This window comes from Adiantum capillus-veneris, chromosome 29 (assembly GCF_014529385.1).
Source record: "Adiantum capillus-veneris isolate H3 chromosome 29, ASM1452938v2, whole genome shotgun sequence".
In the NCBI taxonomy this organism is placed as follows: domain Eukaryota; kingdom Viridiplantae; phylum Streptophyta; class Polypodiopsida; order Polypodiales; family Pteridaceae; genus Adiantum; species Adiantum capillus-veneris.
Genome location: NC_140959.1, coordinates 6,500,907 through 6,526,767, shown reverse-complemented (window position 1 = coordinate 6,526,767; position 25,861 = coordinate 6,500,907). Strand labels below are relative to the sequence as shown.

General features: G+C 45.0%; 1 protein-coding gene across 4 annotated transcripts in view; it reads right to left on the bottom strand.

Moving 5' to 3' along the window:
* The window catches only part of LOC147418685 (uncharacterized), a 53,314-nt gene extending 29,319 nt beyond the window's left edge, over nucleotides 1-23,995 (bottom strand). Inside the window, exons 1-10 of one of the 4 annotated variants that reach the window (XM_086506327.1) lie at nucleotides 23,856-23,995; nucleotides 23,478-23,784; nucleotides 20,659-23,327; nucleotides 20,455-20,583; nucleotides 20,162-20,353; nucleotides 19,930-19,979; nucleotides 17,775-18,619; nucleotides 17,607-17,675; nucleotides 17,373-17,468; nucleotides 17,139-17,299 (exon numbers count right to left, since the gene is read on the bottom strand). In XM_086506327.1, coding sequence (XP_086362453.1) covers nucleotides 17,139-17,299; nucleotides 17,373-17,468; nucleotides 17,607-17,675; nucleotides 17,775-18,619; nucleotides 19,930-19,979; nucleotides 20,162-20,353; nucleotides 20,455-20,583; nucleotides 20,659-23,327; nucleotides 23,478-23,616 — 4,350 coding nt within the window. In that variant the 5' untranslated portion in view covers nucleotides 23,617-23,784; nucleotides 23,856-23,995. Of the gene's footprint in view, nucleotides 1-17,138; nucleotides 17,300-17,372; nucleotides 17,469-17,606; nucleotides 17,676-17,774; nucleotides 18,620-19,929; nucleotides 19,980-20,161; nucleotides 20,354-20,454; nucleotides 20,584-20,658; nucleotides 23,328-23,477 lie in introns of all 4 variants that reach the window. The other 3 variants (XM_086506330.1, XM_086506328.1, XM_086506329.1) reach the window with 3 other exon arrangements.
* Nucleotides 23,996-25,861: the final 1,866 nt, after the last annotated feature.

Genomic DNA, 25,861 nt, shown 5'->3' with positions numbered 1-25,861 from the left:
CCAGTACTCCAGACTCTGCACCTTCTCCAGGAAGCATGCCAGAGAATGAGCCCTAGCCTCATATTTAAAGGCCCTTGGCCTAAAAAGCAGCTTACATGAAAAGCTTTCAAAATCAAAAGCTTCTGGTCCAAAAAGCAGTTTACATGAAAAGCTTTCAAACTCAAAAGCTTCTGGTCCAAAAAGCAATGCCAAAAGCTGCCAGCGTAAATCACGGAAATCCGTACAACTTGCCACGTCATCATGCCAGCGCAATTATCAGAAATCAGCCACGCTGTTGCAGTTTTAGGGTTAGGGTTTGCAGGTTTTAGGGTTAGGGTTTTAAAAATTAGGGTTTCCAGAATTAGGGTTTCAGCAATTAGGGTTTTTGGCAGAAATTAGGGTTAGGGTTTTCTGCACTCGAGCAACCACGTCATCACTTTGTGACACTTCTTCTGTTGCTTGTTCTTCTTAGGGTTTAGGCTCCTCGGCCACATCTGTAAGTTGGCTCCATTCTTTAGGCTTTGACACATCAGCAGTTTGTTACACTTTGGCTGGCAGAGTTGTAGTGGCCAACCAGGTGTTGTTGGCTACTATGTGGTACATCACTTCTTGCTGGATCTTCTCGAGTTCTTGTATCAGCCAGGTAAAGAGGCTGATCAAGAACTTCCTTTGGTCAGGGCGAGACACACTGACAGCCCAGGCCAAAGTGGCTTGGCAGGTCATCACTCTTCCTTGTTCACAGGGAGGTGTAGGGATCATAGACCCAGCACAGCAGAGCAAAGCCCTTCTGGGAAAGTTCATCGTCCGAGGTCTTCTTCCAAGTGAGGAGCCCCAGCCAGGTAAAGCGGCTGATCAAGAACTTCCTTTGGTCAGGGCGAGACACACTGACAGCCCGAGCCAAAGTGGCTTGGCAGGTCATCACTCTTCCTTGTTCACAGGGAGGTGTAGGGATCATAGACCCAGCACAGCAGAGCAGAGCCCTTCTGGGAAAGTTCATCGTCCGAGGTCTTCTTCCAGGTGAGGAGCCCTGGAAGGAGTTCTTTTCTTGTTACAGCGGCTGCGTGCTAGGGTGCCTCAGGCAGGAGGCCCCTGGCAACCTTCCACCAAATGGATCTTCATAGAGATGCGCAAAGTTGGTTTGAGCAGGAGACTGGAGGATCGCTTCGTTGTGGGGTTGCTTCCATCTTGGGAGCACCTACGGCGAGGTCTGGAGCAACGTCAACCTACTTGCACGGAGGAGCGTCTTCAACAGCCCCTTGTTTGGAACCCCATGGTTTGCACTCAGAGAGGTCACTTGGTTGGTAGTCGGCCTCATGTTTCCTGGGGTGCCATGGTAGCGGGTCCAGCACTCTCTTTAGGTGACTGGTTACAGTTTTCAGGCCTGTCAGAGGAGCTACAGGGCCTTCACTACAGGGCGTGCGAGGGGTGCAAAGCATGTGCCACGACATCTCAGAGGTAGTACCAGTTGAGTGGCTCACGCCTCTCGAGTCAGCAACGCCCAGATGGGTGGGAGCCTTCACGCGACAAGAGGTCCTCATCTCTGTTCGGGCTTGCTCAGAGACTATTCCTTCCCTGTTTTTCGAGCTACAGGGTGAGGAACGCTTACAGCGAGTTGCAGTAGAGGCCCGGCAGGTGGCAGAGTGCTGTTTTTAGAGGATCCGAGTGGTGGGTATCTCTGGGAGGACTTGTGTCATCGATCCCGACCCAGCAGCTCTTGAGACTGGACATTGGAGACTGGGCTTGGGAGTGTTGTCCACTGGCACGAGTACAGTGGGATCCTGGAGAGTGGCCTTGGAGGGACCCCATCTCTTCTACATACCACCCAAGCGTCCCTTTCTTTCAGTACACTGTTCGACTGGGACGTCACATACTGGCAGCACAGAGAGAGGCTCGCCTTGCTGCAGCACCTCATTGGCAGGAGGAGGGTCTCACAGCTGAGTTCTTGGCAGCTTTTTGCGAGAGGTTATGGCCCATGGGACTCCAGACTGCCAAGGCGAGTCACCTTGTTTTAGCGGCTGGTCGCACACACAGCTCCAGCAGTTGGGAGTTGGCTTGTGCATAGTGGTCTCTCGTCCGCATGCACAGCTTGTGACCATCTTGTGGAGAGTCAACGTCACTGTCTTTGGGACTGTCCCTTGGCACAGCAAGTGTGGTTGCATGTTCTTCGGCTGATGCCCGCTCTTTCCACGTCTCGGCAGTACACTTGGGGGGCAGCTGCTTGGTCCACTCTCACGGGCCCGGCACTTCAGTTTGAGCTATCATCCACCAGCAGGATAATAGTGATGCAGGGGGGGCGACCTACACTCCAGCCTGCCACAGGAGTGGTGCAGTGAGAGAGAGGTGTGTTGGGAGCTCATCACTGGCCTGACACTTTGGTTCATCTGGCGGGCCCGTTGCTTCCGCATCTTCGAGGCTCGCCCTGTACCACCAGCAAAGACTGTTCGGGACCTTTGGCTTGAGCTGGTCCATACTCTCAAAGGACGGTTTGAGAGACTCCAAGGCAGCTCCGACCGCATGAGGGAGCGCAGAGAGGATTTCCTTGGACTTTGGCGCCCTAGGCCATTTTTCACCAAGGATCAAGGTGTGCTTAGATGGCACTACCGTCCACCTGTGTGGCTCTTCCCTCCTCCCATCCCCTGATATAGCCTCATTGTACATATGTTGTTTTTTCATTGGGAGAGTCTCCCCATCATGATTGTTGTAGTCCTCTCTTGTAGAGGAGGTTGTAGCCCTATCGGCAGTCTCATTAACTAATAGAAGGATCTTTTTCTCGGAAAAAAAAAAAGATGTTTGGGTCTATTCTTGCTTGAGTTGCGGAGACATAGAGAGTGCTTGTTACGGCCACCAGAGAGACACTCAACGGCAGGTTACGGACTATTTCATGCCAGCCATTACCACTAGACAGCTAGACAGACAGGTCTAAAGTAGAGTTCGGATCCCACCTCCACTAGAGGCACATTGATTGACCATGTGATGGACCTAGGGAGATCCAAGTGAAACCGGCCTGTTCAATCCAAAAAGGGCGGTAGACTTTACTTTAAACCTTGATTTAGCTTTCACCCATTATTAGTCGTCTATTTTACCTGTACTTTCAAGACACAACAAAGGGGAGAGGGATACAGGCTGCTAGATTGCACCTGTATGAGTGGACAGACACCAGATTGGCCCCTAACTTAGGCGCCCCTTTCGGTATTTCTTTATTATTCAAAAGAGGGAATAAACGCTGTGGTTCCTACAAGCTGCCCCGCACAAACTCGGCTGAATTTCCACTGTTCCAGCCCGATTTCGGCAGCATAACTGTACTAGAACCCTTCACGGTCAGTATTCCCACGCATTGACTGACTTTCCCGACGCATACGGGCACTTTCCAAAACCTGGCGAGAATCTGCAGCACGCTGAATTCTCTGTTTTCAGCCCTGAAAATGCTCCAGATCGCCTGTACAGCGGTCCCCTTGCGTCCCCGAACCTCCTGGGGGTATTAGGGTCCGTTTAGGGCCAAAACCCTAAACCTGCAAAAATACACAGCAGGCTGTAATTCACTGTTTCGGGCTCCGTTTCGCGTGCCGGTCGCATCCCTAGCAAGTCCTCGAGCTCCCGCACCTGTAGGGCTACTTGCCCTTTGAATCGGACGAGATTTCTGGCGTGAAACCTCTCCGAATTCACCTGTACCTGCGGGGGGATTAGCCGCTAGCTAATCCAGTACCTGTGCAAGAGGCTCTTGCCTCGGCAATCGCGCATGAACCCACACAACTGTACATTGGTCAAATGAAAAGCCCACTAGAGGGGCATAACATACTGCCAAAGGGGAGAGAGAGGGCAGTGCGTAGCGTGCAGGGCATCACTCCTGGCACCGCACTGTGCATAAGAGGGAAAGCAAGCACTCCATAGCTCTTAACCTGTGACAGACACTTGCAAAATGAGCCTCCCAGCTATAAATCACGTTTTTGCCTTCTCTATAAGTAGTAAACTGGCCTCAGAGTGCCAAGTGTCACTCATTTGTGCATTTTCCCGCTTTAGACCCTCGGGTCTAAAAATATCTCACCTGCAGCCTCTGTTGACTTGGCCACAGAGTAACAAAATGATCCCCATGTCAAACTGCACGTAATGACGCGAAGACATTTTCAGGTCCCAAAATAGCAGTTCCCTAAATTTTAGGAGATGCTGCCATTATATCTTTCTAGGTCATCTGACCCTCTTTGTACACTGTGGCCACATCCAAAACTGAAATGTAGCCTCTGTAGCAAAGGATTCCACTTTGGCTAGTCAATGACCCCACTTGGCTAACCATAGTCCTTGTCCAACCTTAGTGCTCTCTTGCCCTCAGGCCTGGACTCCCTCTGGACAGTTCCACACTAGCTATGCAATGCAGGGCAGTTAGATTTCCCGAGGGGTGTTTCCAAAAAGTGAAAGTAAATAGATAATAAGAAAGAAATCAACAAAAAGGATAGATAGTAGTCACACGCTGGTGACATACCCCCCTCTTGAAATCTCAAACGTCCTCGTTTGCATCTATGTCGTACATGCTTACTGTCAACACTGATGTATTCAACACATGTCGACACATATACGACACATACATGCTCATTGTCAACCCTGGTGTATTCAACACCTCGTCGACTCATGTATTGCCTGCGTGTGAACCCTGTCCCAATGACATAGTGGTAGCTTCGCACTCTGCCATTGCTTTGAGTCACTAACTTTCCAATGACAAAATGGTAGCTGCACATTTTGCCACTGTCTTATCGTACACGTTGGATCCCGTAACACTTTCGAGCATACCCAAACCGACAGTTTAAGAATGCAGTTACACATGTACTCTTCAATAGAAGCAATCACTGTATCCTTGACAAACTGACAAGAAATACTCACTTCTATAGCACTAACCAAACTTTTGGACATTCCATAAGAGCAATTGCCAAACTGACAATCTGTACAGCTCTAACATTCATGTAACAGGTATTTCATTTGAGCTCACTTTAAATACCATGTACATCATTTGTTTCAGAAGCCATTGTCACACTGACAATCCATGTAGCTTTGAAACTCAAGGGGTCAAGGTAGGTTGCAAATCGAAGGCTTCCAGGTAGAGTGATAACACAGTTGGTGACTCTGCAAGTTCACCTTCTTCCATCCACTTAGCATCCATTGTTGGATAGTTTCTGAACTTTACCAAGTAACGCCTCGCAACCTTGCCTTTCACTTTCCTTTCTTTGTGTGCCAAAATCTGTTCAGGGAGCAAGATCTCGTCAAGTTCCTCGACTTCCGGCTGATCTTCAGCTGGAATAGCTTCTGGCACATCACCCACATAGGGTCTAAGAAGACTCACATGAAACGCATTGTGAATCTTCCAACTGTCAGGCAATTTCAGCCTATATGCAACATCACTGATTATGTCGCACACTTGAAAAGGCCCATAGTAACGCATGCTGAGCTTTGGAAACAGTCTTTCCTTGCCCTTCATCTTCTTTAACCTTGCCTTTTCAAACCGTAGAAGCACCCAATCACCAAGTGAATATACCACTTCACGACGGTGACGATCAGCTGCTTTCTTTTGCTTTGCCTGAGTCCTTTCTAAGGCCACTTTGACCTTCTTGTACATTTCATCCATGTCCTGAACATACTTATCTGCTTCAAATATCTTGTCCTTTGTATGCAGTATGGGAGGAACTTTCTTGCCACCTTCAACTATCTCAAAGGGTGCCTTGCCAGTTGATGAATGCACTGTATTATTGTATGCATACTCCACCAATGGCAAATACTGCTCCCACTTTCCTTTATGCTCTGACACATAGCACTTGAGCAGATCTAGGACAGTAGAATTTGCCTCTTCCGACTGCCCATCTGTTTGAGGATGAAATGACGAAGAGAATTTGAGCGTGGTGCCCATATTCTCAAACAAACCTCTCCAGAACAAACTTGTCATGCGTGGATCACGGTCGCTAACAATCGACTGTGGCATGCCATGATACTTGAAAATATTGCTCATAAACAAGCGTGCCATCTGATCTGGCTTTATCTTCTTCCTGACAGGAATAAAATGAGCCTGTTTGCTGAATCTGCAAATAATGGTCCAAATACCATCATTTCCTGTCTGCATTCTTGGAAGATCAAAGATAAAATCCATAGCAATACTTTCCCATGGTTTATCTGGAATAGGTAGTGGTTGCAATAACCCTGGTGCCTTTTGCCTGTCAAACTTGACCTTTTGGCATATTAGGCATTCTCGCACAAAGGCATCCACATCCCTTCTCAATGTAGGCCAATAGAAGAATGTCTCAACCGCTTTCACTGTAGCATCGATACCACGATGCCCTGCATACGGTGGGACATGACTCTCTTCCATAACTTTGCGTCGCAATGGCTTTGTGACACACAATCTGCCATGCATCATCATGAACCCATCTTTAAGAAGATAGTGTTCATGATGTTGTCCATCCATTAGTTGCTCGAAGACCCTTGCAAAATCTTCATCATTTGCATACTGTTCTCTCATATCATCAAGTTCATGATGATAAGGAATCGACACAGCTGAAATTTGTGGCTTTCTTGACAAGGCATCAGCCACAACGTTCTTCTTGCCTTCCACATGCACAATCTGAAAATGGAACATGGACAAGATATTTGCCCATCGCATATGCTTCTCAGATAACTTTGTCTGTGTCAAGAAGTATCGCAAGGTCTGATGATCCGTTTGGACAACGAAATCTGCACCTAGCAGGTAGTGTTTCCAACTTAAGAGCGCATGAATCACAGCCAGTAACTCTTTCTCATAGACCTGCATGGTCATCTCTGGCCCTTGCAAAATTCTGCTCTCATAGGCTACTACCCTGCCATCTTGCATTAGCACAGCACCAATGCTACTACCGCAGGCATCACACTGGACAACAAATGACTTCCTAAGATCTGGCAACACAATGACTGGATCTGAAGTCATCTTTTCCTTTAAGAGATTAAAAGCTGAAATCTCTTTCTGTGTCCATCTAAAGGTGACTGCCTTCTTTTGAAGAGCATGTAAAGGTGAAGCAATCTCAGCGAAATTTCGGATAAACCTTCTGTAATAGGAGCATAGTCCCAAAAAGCTTCGGACATCATGCACCGTCTTCAAATTTGGCCATGACTTGATCGCTTCGACTTTTGCAGGATCCATTCTGACACCGTCCTTTGAGACAATGTGTCCCAGAAAGTGAATCTCTTCCAGAAAAAACTCACTTTTCTTTGCATTGATGAGCAACCTATGACTGCGTAGCTCTTTGAACACAATGGCCAAGTGATGCCTATGCTCCTCTTCATTCTTTGAATAGACTATCATGTCATCAAAGAACGTACCAACAAACTGCTGGTGTGGACGGAAAATTCTGTCCATCATCCTATTAAACGTAGCAGGAGCATTTGTGAGACCAAAGGGCATCACTAAAAATTCGTAAAGGCCAAACGTTGTTCTAAAAGCAGTCTTGTGCACATCCTCTGATCTAATGCGGATCTGATGATACCCACTCTTTAGATCTATCCTGCTAAACATAGCTGCTCCTTCTAATTTGTCCATAATATCATCAATTCTAGGTATAGGGAACCTATTCTTGATGGTATTCTTGTTCAGTGCACGGTAGTCGATGCACATACGCCATGAGCCATCTTTTTTCTGCACCAACAATACTGGAGAACAGAATGGAGATGAACTGGGCTGAATCAGCCCTTTTTCTAACAGCTCCTGTACTTGGCCCATTATCTCTTTCTGCTGAGCCGCACTAACCCTGTACGGAGGCTTATTTGGTGGGCTACAGCCTGGCACCAAATCTATCGCATGGTCCTCGGGTCTCTCTGGCGGTAATTGAGACGGTAATGAATCGGAAAAACAGTCACTATACTGTTGTAAAAACATTGACCTTTCTTTATCTAGCACAGATAAATTTGATTCATCACAATCTGACACTTCACGTGCAAAAACCAAGTACGCAGAAAGATGCTTTTTCATTACAGAAGTAATAGCAGAAGCTGATACAGTAGGAATAGACTCCCCTTTAAGCTTTACATCCAGAATGTGAGTCTTTCCCCTGCTCTGTACAGTGATCTTTTTGTTGTAGGCATCCATGATTCCCTGTACACGAAACAACCAAGGAATACCTAACAACACATCACATCCGTCCAGTGGCATGATGTAAAATTCTTCAGCATCTACATAGGACTGGATATGTAGACGCAACTTTCCAATGATGGGTGTCACAGCCTCTGTATGGCCAGGACATGCCAAACCTGCCTCTGCTGTATACCCCATCTCTTCAGGTCTGATTCCCAACTTTGAAGCCAATTCTGGGGAAATAAAGTTGGCTTTGGCACCTGGATCAAAGAAGATAAGCACTGTTTGATCCCTAACCTTTCCCCATGCTCTGCAAAGCTCACTTGCATCTGAATTTGGCTTGTCGCCCACCATATCTGGCACTAGACCAGCCATGGGCTTCTTTCCTTTCTTGTCTTCCTTGTCTTCAGAATCAGCTGGCCTTTTCTTTGTAGGACAGTTGTAAGCAATGTGGCCAGGCTGCTCACATATAAAGCATTTGTTCTCTGTCCTCAGGACCTTCTTTTGCTCTTCTGACTTGCGAGGAAAACGTCTTTTCCATTTCTTTGCTGGTCCTTTTTCTGATTCAGCCGTAGCTTTGTCTTTCCCTGCGTTGGCTGACTCCTGAGTCCCTTTAGGAGCCTCATTGGGAACGTGCTTCTTGGCTGAATTTTTCTTGCCTGATCCTGCCTTGACGCCAATGTTAAATTCACAATCTTCTCCCTTGAGCAAACCATTGCCAGTGTTTGCTACCTCGATGAGCTGCGTCAAAGTAGTGACTTTGGTCTTTGTGCAGTATTTTCTCAATCCTTTGGGTAGGCCACAACAGTATTTTTCAATCTGTTCTGTCAATGGCACAAACCTATAGGAAGTTACTGGAAGTAGAGCTTTCCAAAACTTCCGATTGTAATCATCCAGATTTCTGCAAGTGGCAGCATTTAGCTGGTGCCATTCTGTCATGACATCTGCTTCGAAATCATCAGATAACCATGCTGCTGCAAAAATCTGCTTGAAGTAAATCCATGTGGACGGAGCTTGCCCTTGAAGCAATAAAGTTGTCCACCATTGTCCCGCATTCCCTGTCAAGAAAGTGGCTGCCTTGCGGACCTTTGAAGCCTCTGTAAAGTTTCCCCCTGCATAGGCCTTATCAAACTGCTGGAGGAATGAAAGAGCCTTCTTCCTGTCATCAAACCCTGTAAAGGTCGTGAATGACACACCTTTGCCACCTTCTTTGTACGGAGTTGGCCTCTCCAGCGGCGTTAAATTGTCATATGGAAGTGACTGAAACATGGGAACACTATTAGGGTTCATCTGTGTTCCTTGGCCGCTATTAACTTGACCTGGAAATGCCATATTTGGCTGCTGATTTGTAATTCCAGCCATGCCAAAATTTGCTTGTGGCATCCCAAATTGTCCCTGAGTGCTTTGAAACCCTGGTTGCATACCCATGACACTGTACATGGGGTTAGGCATCATCGTTTGAGCACCCGCAAACACTGTTCCTGGCGTATAAAACTGATTTCCAGGTGCATGACCAGCCATGCTCTGGAATACCGATCCACCTCCAAAATAGCCAGGGTGTACTGAAGGTGGTGGGAAGACCTGTTGCATAGCCTGTAGGTTGCTTCCCTGCCCATTAGAACCAGCTATAGGCTGCTGAAAGATGGCGGGCTGAATTGGTACAGCTTGAAAAACTGGCATCTCAGCCACCTGTTCTTGCACCTTAGGCATACGTTGTGGAGACTGCATGTTCTCCGTCAAGTGTACAGGTGTTTCCATTGACTGTGCGGTATGAATCACCTGTGCTCGAGCCTTAACAGGCTTTTGAATATGATCCAGTGACCCAACTTGCTGAGACGGAACCGGAGGTTGCAGAAAGGCTAAAAACCTCGGATTCTGCATTACTTGTGTGAACATAGCCACAGCAGTAACCAACTGGGTCCTGAATATATCATCATCAGTCTGTGGTGGTCTTGAGGACTCACCCACTTCATGTGTCTGTTGACCCTGTGAAGAGGAAACCTCTTCAGTCACATCATCTGGTCTGTCAGCCATAATTACAATTCCCTGTGTCTCGTCTATGATCCCCTGTGTCTTCAAGCCGAAAACTGCCCAAGGCTCACTTCTATGGGAAAAAGTGATTTAATCCCGTCGATGGAACCATGAAACCGGCCTGTTCAATCCAAAAAGGGCGGTAGACTTTACTTTAAACCTTGATTTAGCTTTCACCCATTATTAGTCGTCTATTTTACCTGTACTTTCAAGACACAACAAAGGGGAGAGGGATACAGGCTGCTAGATTGCACCTGTATGAGTGGACAGACACCAGATTGGCCCCTAACTTAGGCGCCCCTTTCGGTATTTCTTTATTATTCAAAAGAGGGAATAAACGCTGTGGTTCCTACAAGCTGCCCCGCACAAACTCGGCTGAATTTCCACTGTTCCAGCCCGATTTCGGCAGCATAACTGTACTAGAACCCTTCACGGTCAGTATTCCCACGCATTGACTGACTTTCCCGACGCATACGGGCACTTTCCAAAACCTGGCGAGAATCTGCAGCACGCTGAATTCTCTGTTTTCAGCCCTGAAAATGCTCCAGATCGCCTGTACAGCGGTCCCCTTGCGTCCCCGAACCTCCTGGGGGTATTAGGGTCCGTTTAGGGCCAAAACCCTAAACCTGCAAAAATACACAGCAGGCTGTAATTCACTGTTTCGGGCTCCGTTTCGCGTGCCGGTCGCATCCCTAGCAAGTCCTCGAGCTCCCGCACCTGTAGGGCTACTTGCCCTTTGAATCGGACGAGATTTCTGGCGTGAAACCTCTCCGAATTCACCTGTACCTGCGGGGGGATTAGCCGCTAGCTAATCCAGTACCTGTGCAAGAGGCTCTTGCCTCGGCAATCGCGCATGAACCCACACAACTGTACATTGGTCAAATGAAAAGCCCACTAGAGGGGCATAACATACTGCCAAAGGGGAGAGAGAGGGCAGTGCGTAGCGTGCAGGGCATCACTCCTGGCACCGCACTGTGCATAAGAGGGAAAGCAAGCACTCCATAGCTCTTAACCTGTGACAGACACTTGCAAAATGAGCCTCCCAGCTATAAATCACGTTTTTGCCTTCTCTATAAGTAGTAAACTGGCCTCAGAGTGCCAAGTGTCACTCATTTGTGCATTTTCCCGCTTTAGACCCTCGGGTCTAAAAATATCTCACCTGCAGCCTCTGTTGACTTGGCCACAGAGTAACAAAATGATCCCCATGTCAAACTGCACGTAATGACGCGAAGACATTTTCAGGTCCCAAAATAGCAGTTCCCTAAATTTTAGGAGATGCTGCCATTATATCTTTCTAGGTCATCTGACCCTCTTTGTACACTGTGGCCACATCCAAAACTGAAATGTAGCCTCTGTAGCAAAGGATTCCACTTTGGCTAGTCAATGACCCCACTTGGCTAACCATAGTCCTTGTCCAACCTTAGTGCTCTCTTGCCCTCAGGCCTGGACTCCCTCTGGACAGTTCCACACTAGCTATGCAATGCAGGGCAGTTAGATTTCCCGAGGGGTGTTTCCAAAAAGTGAAAGTAAATAGATAATAAGAAAGAAATCAACAAAAAGGATAGATAGTAGTCACACGCTGGTGACACCAAGCGTCCACGATTACATGGGAGGGCATCCCAGCATGGACGGAGATTACACAGGAGGATTCATATTATTTTGGCGTGCCACGCATGATGCCCAGTCAAGTTTTTGACCATGGAGGACATCGAGGAGATCCGACATCGGCCGATGCTGGATTTACTCTAAGCTGGAGGATTATCCCCTTCTTCGTAGCTTAAGTTTCTTGCACCCCTCGTTATTTTGTACCTTTGTATTGACTAGAGAGTCTCTAGTCTTCCTCCACTTTCACTTTCACTACAACATTTTGTTTAGGATATTAGTCTTTCTTTCAACACACAGACTTTGTATTAGTATTTCACAATAGGACCCAAACCAGTGGGTATAGCAGTGGATCATGCTCTCTTGACACTTTTTGTCTCCTTTCAATACAGTACATCCAAGGTGTCAGGAGGGAGGACACATACCCGCTATACATTTGGATCAAAGACCGACTCTGTTTATACAGAGGAGATCTATAGTCGTCCATGTACAACAACCAAGCCAAGACTCTCTATGGAGGAGACCACCACTTTACAAACTGAGACACTGCATGATGCAACAGCAGAGGCATACCCACACACTCAGCTTGATCAGAGATGTCGTTCAGGGAGCATGCCTCAGAACAGTTGGTATGACAAGGAGTGTAGAGATCTTCTAAGGGATCTTCTCCTAGGGGTCATCAATCACAGACAATCTCGGATAGCCTTCTGACGCTTGGTGCGACAGAAAGAGAGCGTTCCTAGCTCGGATGGAGCAAGACTTATACCAATTGTCCTTGAGTAGAGACTCAAGAGAGGCATGGGGTTTCTTTCATGAGCACTTCCCTCCCCCAGTGAAAACTTCTCCTGATGTGTGGGGTCAATATGCAACATCCTTATATACGGTCCCTAAACAGACACCCCTTCCAAATCCTCCTAAGCCATGCCCATAACTTCTCCTGATGTGGGGGGTCAGTATGCAACATCCTTATATACGGTCCCTGAACCGACACCCCTTCCAAATCCTCCTAAGCCATGCCCATAACTTCTCCTGATGTGTGGGGTCAGTATGCAACATCCTTATATACGGTCCCTGAACAGACACCCCTTCCAAATCCTCCTAAGCCATCCCCATCTACAAGCACCTTCTTTACCACTAAGATGGTAAAGACGGCCATTGACAGGATAAGGACTAGGAGGGCATATGATCATGATGGTCTAGTAGTAGAGCACTTTATACATGCTAGAGATATGTTGGAAGAGGTTCTTGCAGTTCTGTTCGATCGTGTCATGTGTGAGGGTCTACCTGAGAATTGGAGACTGTCTACTATTGTGCGTATCTTCAAGGCAGGTGATCCTATACAGCCTGGAAACTGCAGTACTATTATGATTGGACACGCACAAGCACGGTTGTATACATCTATCCTTGAGCAGCACTTGAGCAGATGGGCAATGAGTGAGGACATACGGGCAGCGGGATAAGCCGGCTTCAGCAAAGGCTTTTCTTATTCCGACACTCAGAGCCATCATTGAAGAGGGTAGGGCACATGGGAAACGGATTTATTGCAGCTTTGTGTGTAAGGTGGAGCGGAATGAATGTTGAACTTTTCTCAAGATGAGTGCTCGAACTGTGCTCAAGGGTCCTTTTACTTACGGAAGGGAGAGCCTTCCGTTCCTTTAGTGAGAGAGTGCAATGGACACAAACAAAGTGGTAAACGCTGTGAATGAAGGTGCTGAGATTGAGAGATAGAGAGAGAAGAGAATACGACACCGGGAAGTTGTCAAACCCTCCTCCGAAGGCCCCACTCTCTATGGCGAGAGCGGTCTACTTATGATTGCACAAATCTCTACAATGCTTGGACTGGCCGACGATGTCGACGACGATGAGGACGACAACAAGACTGGCTGAAATCTGAAAATGCTAAAGGGCTGAAATCTGCAAATCTTTATCAGCTGAATTCTGACTCTATGTTGGTGACGATGTCGATGACGACGATGCGACGACAACGCGCTGAAAACGCAGATGCTGAAATCTGCGTTTTCCAGGCTGAAACTGCAAACTACGAGGGATCTGACCGTGCGGCGAGGATCGGCTGCGGCAAGGTGAGATCTGCGAGGTTCGGGACTTCTTCTGCGATGTCTGACTGCTGAAAACTGAAAACGCTGGTTCTAGGGCTGAATCTGTCGCGAAGATCTGCAAAAACGCTGAGGTTGATCTGTAAACCAAAAACGCTAGGGCTGAAAACTGACCTTGCGGGGAAATCTGCTAAAGCTAGGAAATCTGCCGTGTTGCTGTGGGAATCTGCTAACGCTAGGGCTGATCTGCTGTCTACTGTGGCCGAAATCTGCAAGTGCAAAAACGCTGGCTGATCTGGTGCAAAAACGCTAGGCCTTCTGTTGAGAGAAAACACCGGAGTAGTCGCGGGGGTTGGTCTTGCTGAGAAGTTGTCTGTTGAGCAAGGTGCTCCTGTTGCCTCTTCTGCCAGAAAGTGCTAGCTCTAGGTTGCTTATATATTATCTTAGCAAAATTGCCCTACCTACTTTCCAACAAAAGTCACTTAAAAATAATAAGTGAAAAATGTCAAAAATAGGGAAAATAGGCTAAATGCGCTGGAAAATTCCCCTGATGAATTATGATGGATTCTGATGGGAATGCTGATGATCATGCTGTGTGCAACCATAGGATATGCATCTACTCTAAGTGACTGGACATGCACGGTCTACGAACAGACTCACAAAAGTGCCAGATCACTTCCTATTCTAGACTGACTTGACTGAATTGAACCCTGGTCATGCTATAGCTTGTCTACGGACACATAGGGTTGGATGTGTCACCTGACATTGTGGATTTCCGCAAAGCATTTAACATGGTGCCCAAAGCCAAATTGATGCACAGACTACAGGAGATGGGAGTGCCCATTGAATTGATTTGGGTATCATGGCTCGCCGCTCTATACAGATTGGTGGTTGGACGTGTACTCACTCCAAAGGGGAAATCTGATTTAGTTCACTCCACTATTGGAGTGAAACAAGGTTGTCCATTGTCTCCTACTCTATTTGGTATGTATATAGATGAGGTTTTTGAGTACATTGACAGAGAGGGTGACAGAGGTTCCCAGCTTGTAGGGACAGATTCCATTGTTGTTATATGCTGATGATATTGTGTCGGAAACTGGATACATTACATCACTTTGCGGAGGATAGTGGATTGTCTATAAACCTTGGTTTTACAGAGGTTATGGTGTTTAACACCACACCGTCGTGGATCAGGAGATCAGCACCTACATTCACTTCTCGTCAAGAGATTGTGGAGTACACAGATGTATACACTTATCTTGGGGTAGCCTTCACTGCACCAAGGTTTTCTTTGAAGAGAGCAACAGAGGCTAGATTGACCAAAGCGTATGCCACCTTGGGAGGATTGGAGAGGATGTGTTCGCACGTTTAGTTCCAAGATCCCCAAACAAAGCTCTAGCTCTTTGATACCTTTGTAGCTTCACTTATGCTCTATGGAGTTCAGGTTTGGGGACCCTCTGTGTCACGTGCACATATATGTGCATGTGGACAAGCTACTTCATAACAAGGGTTCAGTTAGCCTAGCTAGGAAGTGTTCTGACACTTTTGTGAGTCTGTTCGCAGACCGTGCATGACTAGGCACTTAGAGTAGATGCATATCCTCTAGTTGCACACAGCATGATCATCAGCATTACCATCAGATTCCATCAGGAGCATTTTACAATGTAGAAAACCTATTTTCCCTATTTTAGCCATTTTTCACTTATTATTTTTTGTTTTGGGGTTGTTACGTTGCCAAAATTTGGTCAAAACAGGTGGTATCTAGCTGGATACAAGTAAAGAATTCCCGGGACTCTACTTTGTAATTTATCCTCTCAAAGTATAAAGAAATACCGAAAGAGGCGCCAATTTTGGGACCTACACGTTGTCGGCGTCTGCTCGGAGCATTCTAGCTTCCGAGCCGTGTGTGCATAAGTGTTAATTCCCGTCGCAGGTTCCCTTTGCAAAGTGCTCTCTGTGTATGTCTAAAGTAAAGAATTTCCGGTGAAAGCCAAAGCCTACCGCCCCACGGGCCGGTTTCAGAATGTGTTTGGGACAATGCAAACAGACTTATATATGGGAACATAAGTGTCCAACCAGGTTTTCAGGGTGCGTATGGTCAATTTCGAATACTTGAAACACACTTTGGTATGGTAGGTTTTCACAGCCATATGTCCAAAATGCAAATATGACTTGTAAAACAAGTGATGCAACTGCCGGAATGGTCAATCCTAGAGCACCGCTTTTACGGGCACCTGTTTATGATAATTTGACTCCTTTGAGTCAACCTAAGGATTACAAGGAAGGTGGGCAAGGGGTGAAGTTTGAGACTTTCAAGGGAGCTGAGGATCGACTGAAGGCTTTGACCTTCATACAACAGTTCGATGCAGCTTATGCTGAAGGAAATTTCACAGAGTCTTCGAAGATACGCAAGGCTGCCACGTTCTTGAAAGGGAATGCGCTTCAATGGTGGAACCGCATTGTTGAATCAAGGTCAAGCAAGCCCCTACAATGTGGGTCCAGTTCAAACAGCTTTTTGCACTTGTATGGCTTACAAACACTTTTGAAGTAGATGTGATGACAAAACGGCACGAATTGAATGCTAAACAATGTGCGAATCCTGAAGAGTACAATAAATAGTTCTGGGCCGCGCTGTTGCCAATAACCTCCTATAGGTTTGTGCCATTGTCAGAACAGATTGAGAAGTATTGTTGCGGATTGCCCAAGAAAATCAGGGACTATTGCACAAAGACTACTGTCATGAATATGGCGCAGTTGATTGAGAATGCAAGTGGCCAATAATCTGTCGAAGGGAGATTCCAATGGATTAAATAGCAACAAGAAGAGAGGGTCCCAGGGCAAATAGTTTTTAGCCAAGGGCAATGCTGCAACAAAGCCTTATGTGCCTCCCACAAAGAAAACCTCAACTGATGCAATTGACACGTCCAAGAAGCAGTCTAAATCTTCTTATGGGCGGGGACAAGGACAGAAAAGGCATTTTTTTGGCAAAACTTTTGAAGAAAGGAAAGCTCTGAGAGAGGCCAAGAAATGCTACATTTGTGAAGAGGAGGGACACTTTGCGAATGAATGCCCACAAAAGAAGTCACAAGATAAGGATGACAAGTCAAAGCATAAAGGAAAGAAGCCAAAGCCCAACAGAAAGAGATCATGAGTCAGGGCAAGGTGAAGACTTACGGGCACTTGCAATGGAGAATGACATGATAAGGGTTTTGGTGTCTGGAAGAGATTATGCACCTTGATGGAGGTTCCCTCTTGGCAGAACTACATTTGCTTGAGAACATTAAAACATGTTTGCCAGAGTTAAAAACATCAGGCCGCTGCATGCTTAAATTAAAGAAGGAAAATGCATAACCATAAATCAGAACCAAAGGAGCTGGAGGCAAAATTTGGAAGCTTACCTGTATTACTACATTTAAGAAACAATTGTATTGACCAATTTCATTCTGTAAGCCTTTGCCAACCTCCTCAGGCATGCTCCCTCTGTTCCCTTGTGACATCAGAGAGTCATTTCTCATGGGTTCTAAGTGAAACGCCTCAGGTGGTACATCTGCAACAGTGGCTAATTAAACCATGATGATGTAAGAAAGGGGATTGAAATAAAATTGATTTAAAAAACCATTTAAATCATTCACCTAAACTTTGTTGCATAGCTTGCTCCAGGTCTGCTTGAAAACGATCTTCAGCATCTTGCTCAGCTTTTAGCTCCCGTAATGTTTTGTTCGAGGATTCTGCCAGTTGCAAAACATGTCAGGTCAAAAACACAATGCCCCTGCCACAAATAAACTGAACCTTACTGCTTCCTCTCAAGTTGAGCAAAATTGTGCCAAAAGCCATCATAGACTACTAGAGCAATTAGAAAAGCTTACGACTAATTCCTCCTAGGATCTTTGGAGTTCCATTTTCACCGCCAATCTGCTTTTTTTTCCAAGCTAAACCTGCAGAACACAACCCACAAGCATTCAGAAAAAGAAACTATGTATAGCTTCAACTTGAAAAGCAAAGAAACGGTTACGCTGCTTGTTTCCATACACCACCTGCCTCAAAAGACTTCACCCCATTTTCTGGAACATCGCATAGTAATCTCTCATTGTTCACTAAGGATCTCTTAGCTTGCTCAAAATCCTGGCCCCCACCTATGCTGTGCTCGTCACTTGCATTTCTTGTAGTGTTATCCTCTTGCAAAGGACGGTTTGCTTTTCTTCTCCTACTCTTCCCACCTCTTTTTGGTCTGGAGAAATTTGAATCTAGCATTTCAGCATCCTGTGTACCATGACTGTTTGTGGGGTTCATGAGATTATCTGCTGGCAGAATCCCAGTGCACACAATATCAATACAAACCTGTCCATTTGAACCAACCGATAACTGTCCTGTAGATTCTTCCGTGGGCATACCCAAAGAATCATGCACCAAGGTTTCATGGACTCTGTTGTCTGTAGGTGAGGTGCTTCTACAAGAATGGTAGGGCACTGAATCGTCTGTTGCTATAGAATCCAAAATCGGTGTGTGCTGTAATTTCTGGGCAAGTATATCTCCTTCGTTTGAAAGGGTTGGACAAAGATCCACACAGCATGCACTTCCATTTCCATCACAGAAGGCTTCATTGAGTTTATTGCAAATACTTCTGCTACTTTGACTGTATCCTTTAGCTTCCCTCTCAGCTTGCTTCTTTTTCAACTCAGCAAGGTGCCTTTCTTTTGCTTCCTCTTCTACTCTGCGTTGCAATTCTAGAGTCTCAGCCAGCTTTCGCTCTTCATCTTCAACTTCAGCTTGCCTTCGTAGCTCCGCCTCCAATAGTAGTTGCTGTGGCTCCTCGACTGCGACCACCTCTATGCCGTCTTCATCATCTTCATCAACTCCTCCCAGACCTTCGACTACCGCTCTGGCATAGAAGGCAAATAGAAAGAATTTTATGTCTGTAGATAAGTTTAATTCTCTTAAAAGCAAAACATTCCTTTGAGCAGATCCTCTCCCTCCCTAACAAATTTAACCTCTATAATAAAAGCCACTAGGGAACCGCAAGAAACCCCACACATTTTTCAACCCTACACAACGTCCTCAAGTGCTTGTGATCTCTAGCTCCCTCACTCAAGATAACATATTGTAATAACAACCAAGTCTAGCTGGCAACAGCGAGTAAAGAACACTAAGCATGACTCCTGCATACTCTCCATCAGCCTTTTCATCAGTGATTCTTACCCTGGATATAAAGTACTAGAGAATCGATCAAGTCACTTTACCTCATAAACCTTTTTCTGCTACAGCAAGAGGACAGCCTGAGCCACAAACCTTAAACTCTACAACATGATGCAAGAAACTTCATTTTTTGGCCTTCTCAAAGTAGACTTCAAACCCAGCTCAAACGCCAACAAGAGGCCACAAGAATGTTTTTTAGCCAGTTCCAGGTGATAGCTTGGCATGCCACCTTTCAGCAAAATAAGTCAAGCAAAAGTTTCTAAGAACTAGCTTGGCCAGATAGACATGCACAGAGCTTTGAACTGGCACATTCAGGTTCGCCTTCATGGCAAGCATGCTAAAGCTTCTGGATGGATTTAAGTGCGAGCTAGCTATTAACAGATCTAAAAGGCTTCTCCTGTTTCTGGTCTTTTTGACAGTGCACTACCTCCTCCCCTGTGGAGGGTTTATTCTGCCAAGCAGTGATGCATTCATATGGACATCGTGTAAAGCAGTATATGTGTTTAGGTGTATATGCGCATGTGAAGGGAGGGGGAGGGAGAGAGAGTGCGTGTTAAGAGTAGGGTAAAACTTCCTGCTGTATAGGCACATAAACAGGAGTCAAATGAAATACCTTGAATTTTGATCGGTGGTTAAAGACTATCTGAAGGCAAAGGATTTGTTCCATCACAAAAGAAAGATGTGATTTTATAGGAAGTTTAATTGTAAAGTCAACAGGTAACTACAAAAGGCATAACTCTTTTTAAAAAAACAGGCAACTACAAGTTTATAGGAAGTTTAATTGTAAAGTCAACAGGCAACTACAAAAGGCCTAAATCTTGTAAAAAAACCATTCCAATTTCACTTTGTACAAAAACCAATAAGCCACACACATCGTCTAGAAAGTGCAACTAGCTTGATGATATTAAAAGAGGAAATCGCTCGTTCCAGCATGCTCAAACAGGATACACTGAGTTCTAGCGATAAACTTGCAACAATTAAAGAGCCTGGACTTACCCATTCCCAGAAGCTTTCCATGTGGAAAGAACAGCAGAACCCAAAGAACGCTGCAGTGTTGAAAAAGAAAAGAAGCTGTGAGCTCTTAGCTAAAAAGTAGCAGGACAAAAGCACTCTGCAGCACTTCAACCATGAGTTTAAGAGAATTTTCACCTAGCACTAATACGTGCCAACTTCGCTTCAACAAGGCGTAAGAACACTTTACTTTAGCCGTCACTCATAAGTACCTTACCTTGCCATCTTTGAGCTTTTTATGTTCCTTGTTCTTTTTTTTGTCCTTAGTCTTTTCTTTAGAATGACGCCCAGGGTCAAAAAGCCTCTCGCTCGCACTCTTTTCATTTCGCGAAAGCTCTGCTAGGAAGGCATCCCGAGCAGCATCTGACTTCTGTAAGGCATCTTTCTCAGCTGCATCTTCTAGCTGTGCCTGTCATAGTTCATGATAAACTAGAGATTCATCAACATCAAGAAATGGCAGGCAAATGCTACACTTCACTATATACAATAGCCTGAGTATAATCTCAAAACCTTTAAAAAAGCCTTCACGAGTGGAATCACAACTGCCCGGTAATCCAAAACAGAGACAGATCCAAGCTTAAGCTCCAGCTTTTGTACACCGTCCATGGACCTAAGAATTCTTGCATCTAGCTTGTTCACCTGCAAGAATTTACCCTGTGACGTAGCCAACCAAAATATACTTGTAAACAATACATGAAATACATTGTAGCAGACCTCAGATGTACAGCGTTCCTTCTGTCGTTGAATAGCAACCTCAATGCATGGATCTAATTGAGGAACAAAATCAGGGACTCTCCAAGAATCTTCTTCCTCGTCATCTGAATCGCTCAGTCTGCTTGCAGTCACAGAAATAGCACCATCATATGAAAACTGGGGCAAATTTATCGTTTGAGCCTCCCTAAGGATGCTCCTTATAACTTCTAGCTCTAGTTTTTGCTGAGGTGATAAACCAGTTGCACGGTTTTCCAAAAGTTCCTGTTGATATTTGCGCAATACTGCCTCATGACCTAGAAAGCTTCCATCCACCTTCAATTCTCTTTTCTTCAGTTCTTCAATACACAAAGTTTCTGCCATAATGATAGCTTCTTCATACTGAAGGTGTTCACGTTTCCTGTCACAAAAGCTTTGGAGGGAGAGAAATTCCTTTTCAAGGGCCCGTAGTATGTCTCTGCCTTGCTGCATACGAGCCTCTCTATACTGCCTCCAGCTTGCTGATTCAAATTCATAATCAGCTTTCTGATAAACCCACGACAATTGCAGGTCAGTTTGAGATACAACCTCCCCATCTTTTGCAGTGTTTAAGGAGAGAGGGTGAGGATCCACCTCGTGGCTGGAAGAGAGAAGTTTTGGAGCATGATCGGTGGACGTTCCCTTTAACAGCCTTTCATCAAGGGTGAGTGATGTGAAATCCCCATTTAAGAAAAGCCGGTCTAAAATAACATCCTCCTCCTCGTTTGGAGAAACTGATGATGGCACAGAGTCCAAAGGCTGATCCAACCCACACGCATTCGCAAGTTCCCGTAGGTAGTTAAAAACCCGACGAAGCTGTGGAGCTGGTAGAAACCTAACATAAATAGGTGAATGGTTGAATTCATACTGTACAGATGAGTCTGGTATGAAGCTCTGAAGCTCGTCTAAAGCATACTGCACAATCTTCTCCATGTGATCTGAAGCCAGACATTTGTTTCTTATCAAAATGCCAAAAAGATTGAATATCTTCTGCAAAAGTTTCACTCGTTCCTCATCATCAGCAAGGGGCAATTCGTGCCTTTTGAAATCTCTGCCAATCCGTAGTATCTTCTTTGATCTTTGACATTTTCCATCACATGCCTTCATAGGAGCTTCAAGCTCTGTTTTCTCATTGTCTGGACTGAACAAAGGCCCTCTTACAGCAGAGCCATCAGATGAATCCCCAAACACCCTGTCTAAAGAACCCACTGAAATATCCAAATTGGTCTCTTTAGATGGAGCATTTGCCTCAACCAGGCAATGAAACCCATTTGACTCCACCGAAGGGCACAAATGACCAATGATGGATGCCTCTTCAACACCGACTTGGCAAGACTCTATCAGCAGCTTGATTGCAGCAGGGCCATCATAAGGTTGGCAATCCTCAGCCATAATTTGATCCACTATATCCTGGTCAATCTCATGTGGTAAAAGCCTTCTCAGCTTTGGCGAAAGACTGTCAATATGTTTATGCATGACATGCTCAGCATGCTCATGGCCGTCAATAAATCTCTCTTCACAGCTGCAACAAACCCAAAATCTCCAAGTTTTCTTCTCCTGTGCAAACTCCAATGCCTCACTTAGTAGCTCTAACGTAAAACTCGTCTTTGGCGAGCTGTATTGCTGTTTCAAAGCATCCAAATCAACTTCCAACATTTTCTCCCTTTCCGTAGACCCCAAACTATTCCAGAATGGTTTTAAGCGTTCCACCCTTTCTTCAAGATTCTGTGCCTGGTTTAATTTCCTAGAATTCAAGCCACCTGACTTTCTGCGTTCAAGTCGTGTAGCACCTCTCGTAGGCTTGACATCCCCATCATCTGAATGAGGAGGAGAGCAATCCCTTTTCTGCTGGAGAAGCCGAGCAGCTGCAACTCGAACTTCAATGTCCTTCCGTTTCTCTTCAGGAGTTTTAACACTTTTCTTGACTTCATGCGGCCTCTTTGGCTGAGAGATTCGCTGCTCCATTGGATCATCTACAAGCTTCCTCATGTGGATGAACCGAAGCTTCTCTTCACTGCCACCGTTCCCTAGTGCCTTCATCCAGTTTGAAATGGAGGCAATATTGGCTTTCTGTATAAGGTTTTGAAGCTCCTGCTGCACCTGTGCAATTCTTGCTTCAGCAGTTGGTAGCTTATGCTGACCTTCCTCATGAAGACTCTCTTTCGCTGGGTCAATGGGATCGTCAATTTCAAGAGCTCTTTTACACTCTTGCACAACTTCCTCGAAACCCTTGCTGTCTGTAGCCACTTCAAAAAGAAGCTGTGCATGGAACTGTGAATATTCAACAGACCGCGGTGACAATATGACTGCCTTATGTGCAGCCTCAATGGCCTCTTTGAGATGTCTTTGCTTAGTTGTTGAGTCCTCGATCATAGATGCAAGGCGCATGCAGATATGTCCCTGAACCCTTCGAACCAAGGCACTGCTCTCGTGACGACTGCGTGCATCTCTGATCAATTTAAGAGCTTTTGTGGAGTTCCCTCTTCTCAATGCTACAAGAGCCTTCTCACATTCACTCCTGACACTGGAAACCTCTTCTGGAGAAATTTTACTTGTGTCCAACCCTCCAGGAGCTTTGACTAATTCCAGATTTTCCTGAGCAAGCATATGCTCTCCGCTCATGAATAAGTTTCCATTTGTACTGCATGTACTCTCTGAAAATCAAGATCAAGAACCTTAGACTCTTGAAATGATAAGTGATTTCTGTGCATATTCAGCTGTAAACAAAATGAAAATTTGCCGCATAATAAATATCAGAGAATAACAGAGCAATCAGCAGAGACTGATGAGATTCAATCCCTAACCTGAGCCATTGGAGCATGGTTCTATATCATTTATTGGAGGTGAAATCGCAATTTCCTGCGTGCTTGTAGCAGCAGCAGCAAAGGGGCCATCGGTGGGCGTAATGGGACGAGCAGAACCTGAACGTTTCTTCTGCCCCATCCACTACAGTTTGTGTCTGCAGCTCGCTTCCCATCGATCAGTGAAAAGGTTTCCGCAAAGCCAAAAATGCACGTACAGGGGATTTCATGACGGGGAAACAGAACTTCACAAAGCAGTAGCTCGATCGCCTTAACACCAGCAATTCATCACTGGAGATTCGCAGAGACCCTGCTTAACACCAAGCCGTCAGCTTTCTGCACAAGCAAATGGGTAAACAAGACAAAGCGCAGACAATTTGCCTTCGACTTATTAGCTGACACTCCCGATCTTCAACCCAACCACCGTTAATCTAACCCCCATAAACAGCACGCCTTTCAAAAATCCGAATCTCAATGGCGCAGTAAGCAAAGCTCTTTAAAGCTCCTTTCTTGGCCTTTCATCTTCAGGCTCAAGGAGATTAATTAAAGGGAAAATTACCAAAATACCCCTCTAATTTGTGGAAATTCCCAATATACCCCTCAAATTTCGAAAATTCCCAAAATAACCCTGTATCTATTTTCGTTGGATCTTCAAGATTTTCTAATCTTTATTCTTGTTTGACAATTGAGATCGATTTGTAAGTGCTTAGCATGTAATTTTTTGCAAATTACCTCCCAAGAAAAGGCAATTATGTCTAAAAATAATGAAGGAATTCATCTCGAAAGCCTACATAAGCAACTCAAAATTTAGTTTTAGCATCCTGTATCGTAGACAATCACTCTTCTTATGAAAAGCTACAAATTTTTTTGTTTTTGGAGAAATTTACTCTCACAACCAGGGGTATTTTGGGAATTTTAAAAAAATATGAAGGGCATTTTGGGAATTTATGACAAATTATGGGGATACTTTGGGAATTTTTGAAATTTAAGGGGTATTTTGGGAATTTTCACAAATTAGAGGGGTATTTTGGTAATTTTCCCTTAATTAAACCAAGGAGGTTATTGTTGTCTTAGGTGAAAAAGGTTGGCTCATAAACAAAAGGTTACCATTCCTCGTTAGGACTAGGATTCCGAGTTTCAACCTTTATTTGTGTTAAATGCTTGCACGTAAAAATTGACAAAGGTCTTCAAAACATCAATAACTCCCTCCATTTTGTATTTTGAAAGTTTACCTTTGATGCATTCTCTGTATTGCAATCAAAACTCGTTCTTTAAAACCAGATCATTCAACATTACAATAGTAAAGCACTGCCTAAAACAAGTGTTACCGAATGAATGAGCACTACTGAGTCACTGACATTGGCTCTAATTCACTAATTTTCAGTTAGATTGGTGTATGTTAAAGGTTGGCCATAAACGCACTGGTTACGGTTAGGAAGACAGCACGATGATTTGGGCTAGGAGGAGATACAAAGAAACAAAAAGTCAATGTTGACAGATTATCAGAAAGAGAATAGTTGTAATGCAAGGTAGCTTGGATTGTGTTAGTGTGAGCATGTGTGCATCGTAGAATCAGGTGTGGAAAGTTACATTTATAGAAATAAAAAGGTGAACAATTGATATTCAATAGTGTCATCAATTTTTTTTCTTTTGCTCTCTGTACCACGCGAATTGAAGGGCAATGTGGTTAATCCTTGACTATATTGGGCACCCTTGTCTATAGGTCAAGGCGTCAATGCCCCAAATTCTTATATAGGTTTACTATATATAATCTCAGGTGTCCTTCTTCTTGGTAGCTTTTGGCCATTCATTCTTGAGGACAATTATCTATAGGTCATCCTTGATAATCACGATTGCTTGTTTGCCATATGTCATGGTACCTATTGTGTGGCTCTTATCTCAGATTTTTTTCTCTTGGATGCTACCTCTACCTCGTCATTAGATTGCACCATTTGGTTTAATGTTGTTGGGGATGGGCTATGGCATATGTCTCTTTTGTATGTAAACTTCCACTTGGAGCATGAGTGTTAGTCATGCATGTGTGGCGTATATGCATCCCTTATGCCATGTGCTAGAAGAGTCTAAAGGAAATCCCTACAAAGAGATGGTGACCTCTACCACTTGCAGACAGGTGTCATGATGTGGCTCAACCCTAGATGTCCTTCCTTTCCTATATACGGAGCCCATTGGACTTTCTTTTCATAATCCAAGTTATGTTTTTCTTTTTATACGGAGCCCATTGTACTTTCTTTTCATAATCCAAGTTATTTGTTTCTTTTTACATTATGAATGGCCCTTTCTCTCATCATTCGAACTCATATTAGAGCTAATTGCTTTAAATCCCATTGAGCCTATCATTAAGCCATTAGGTTGATTAAGCATAAAGC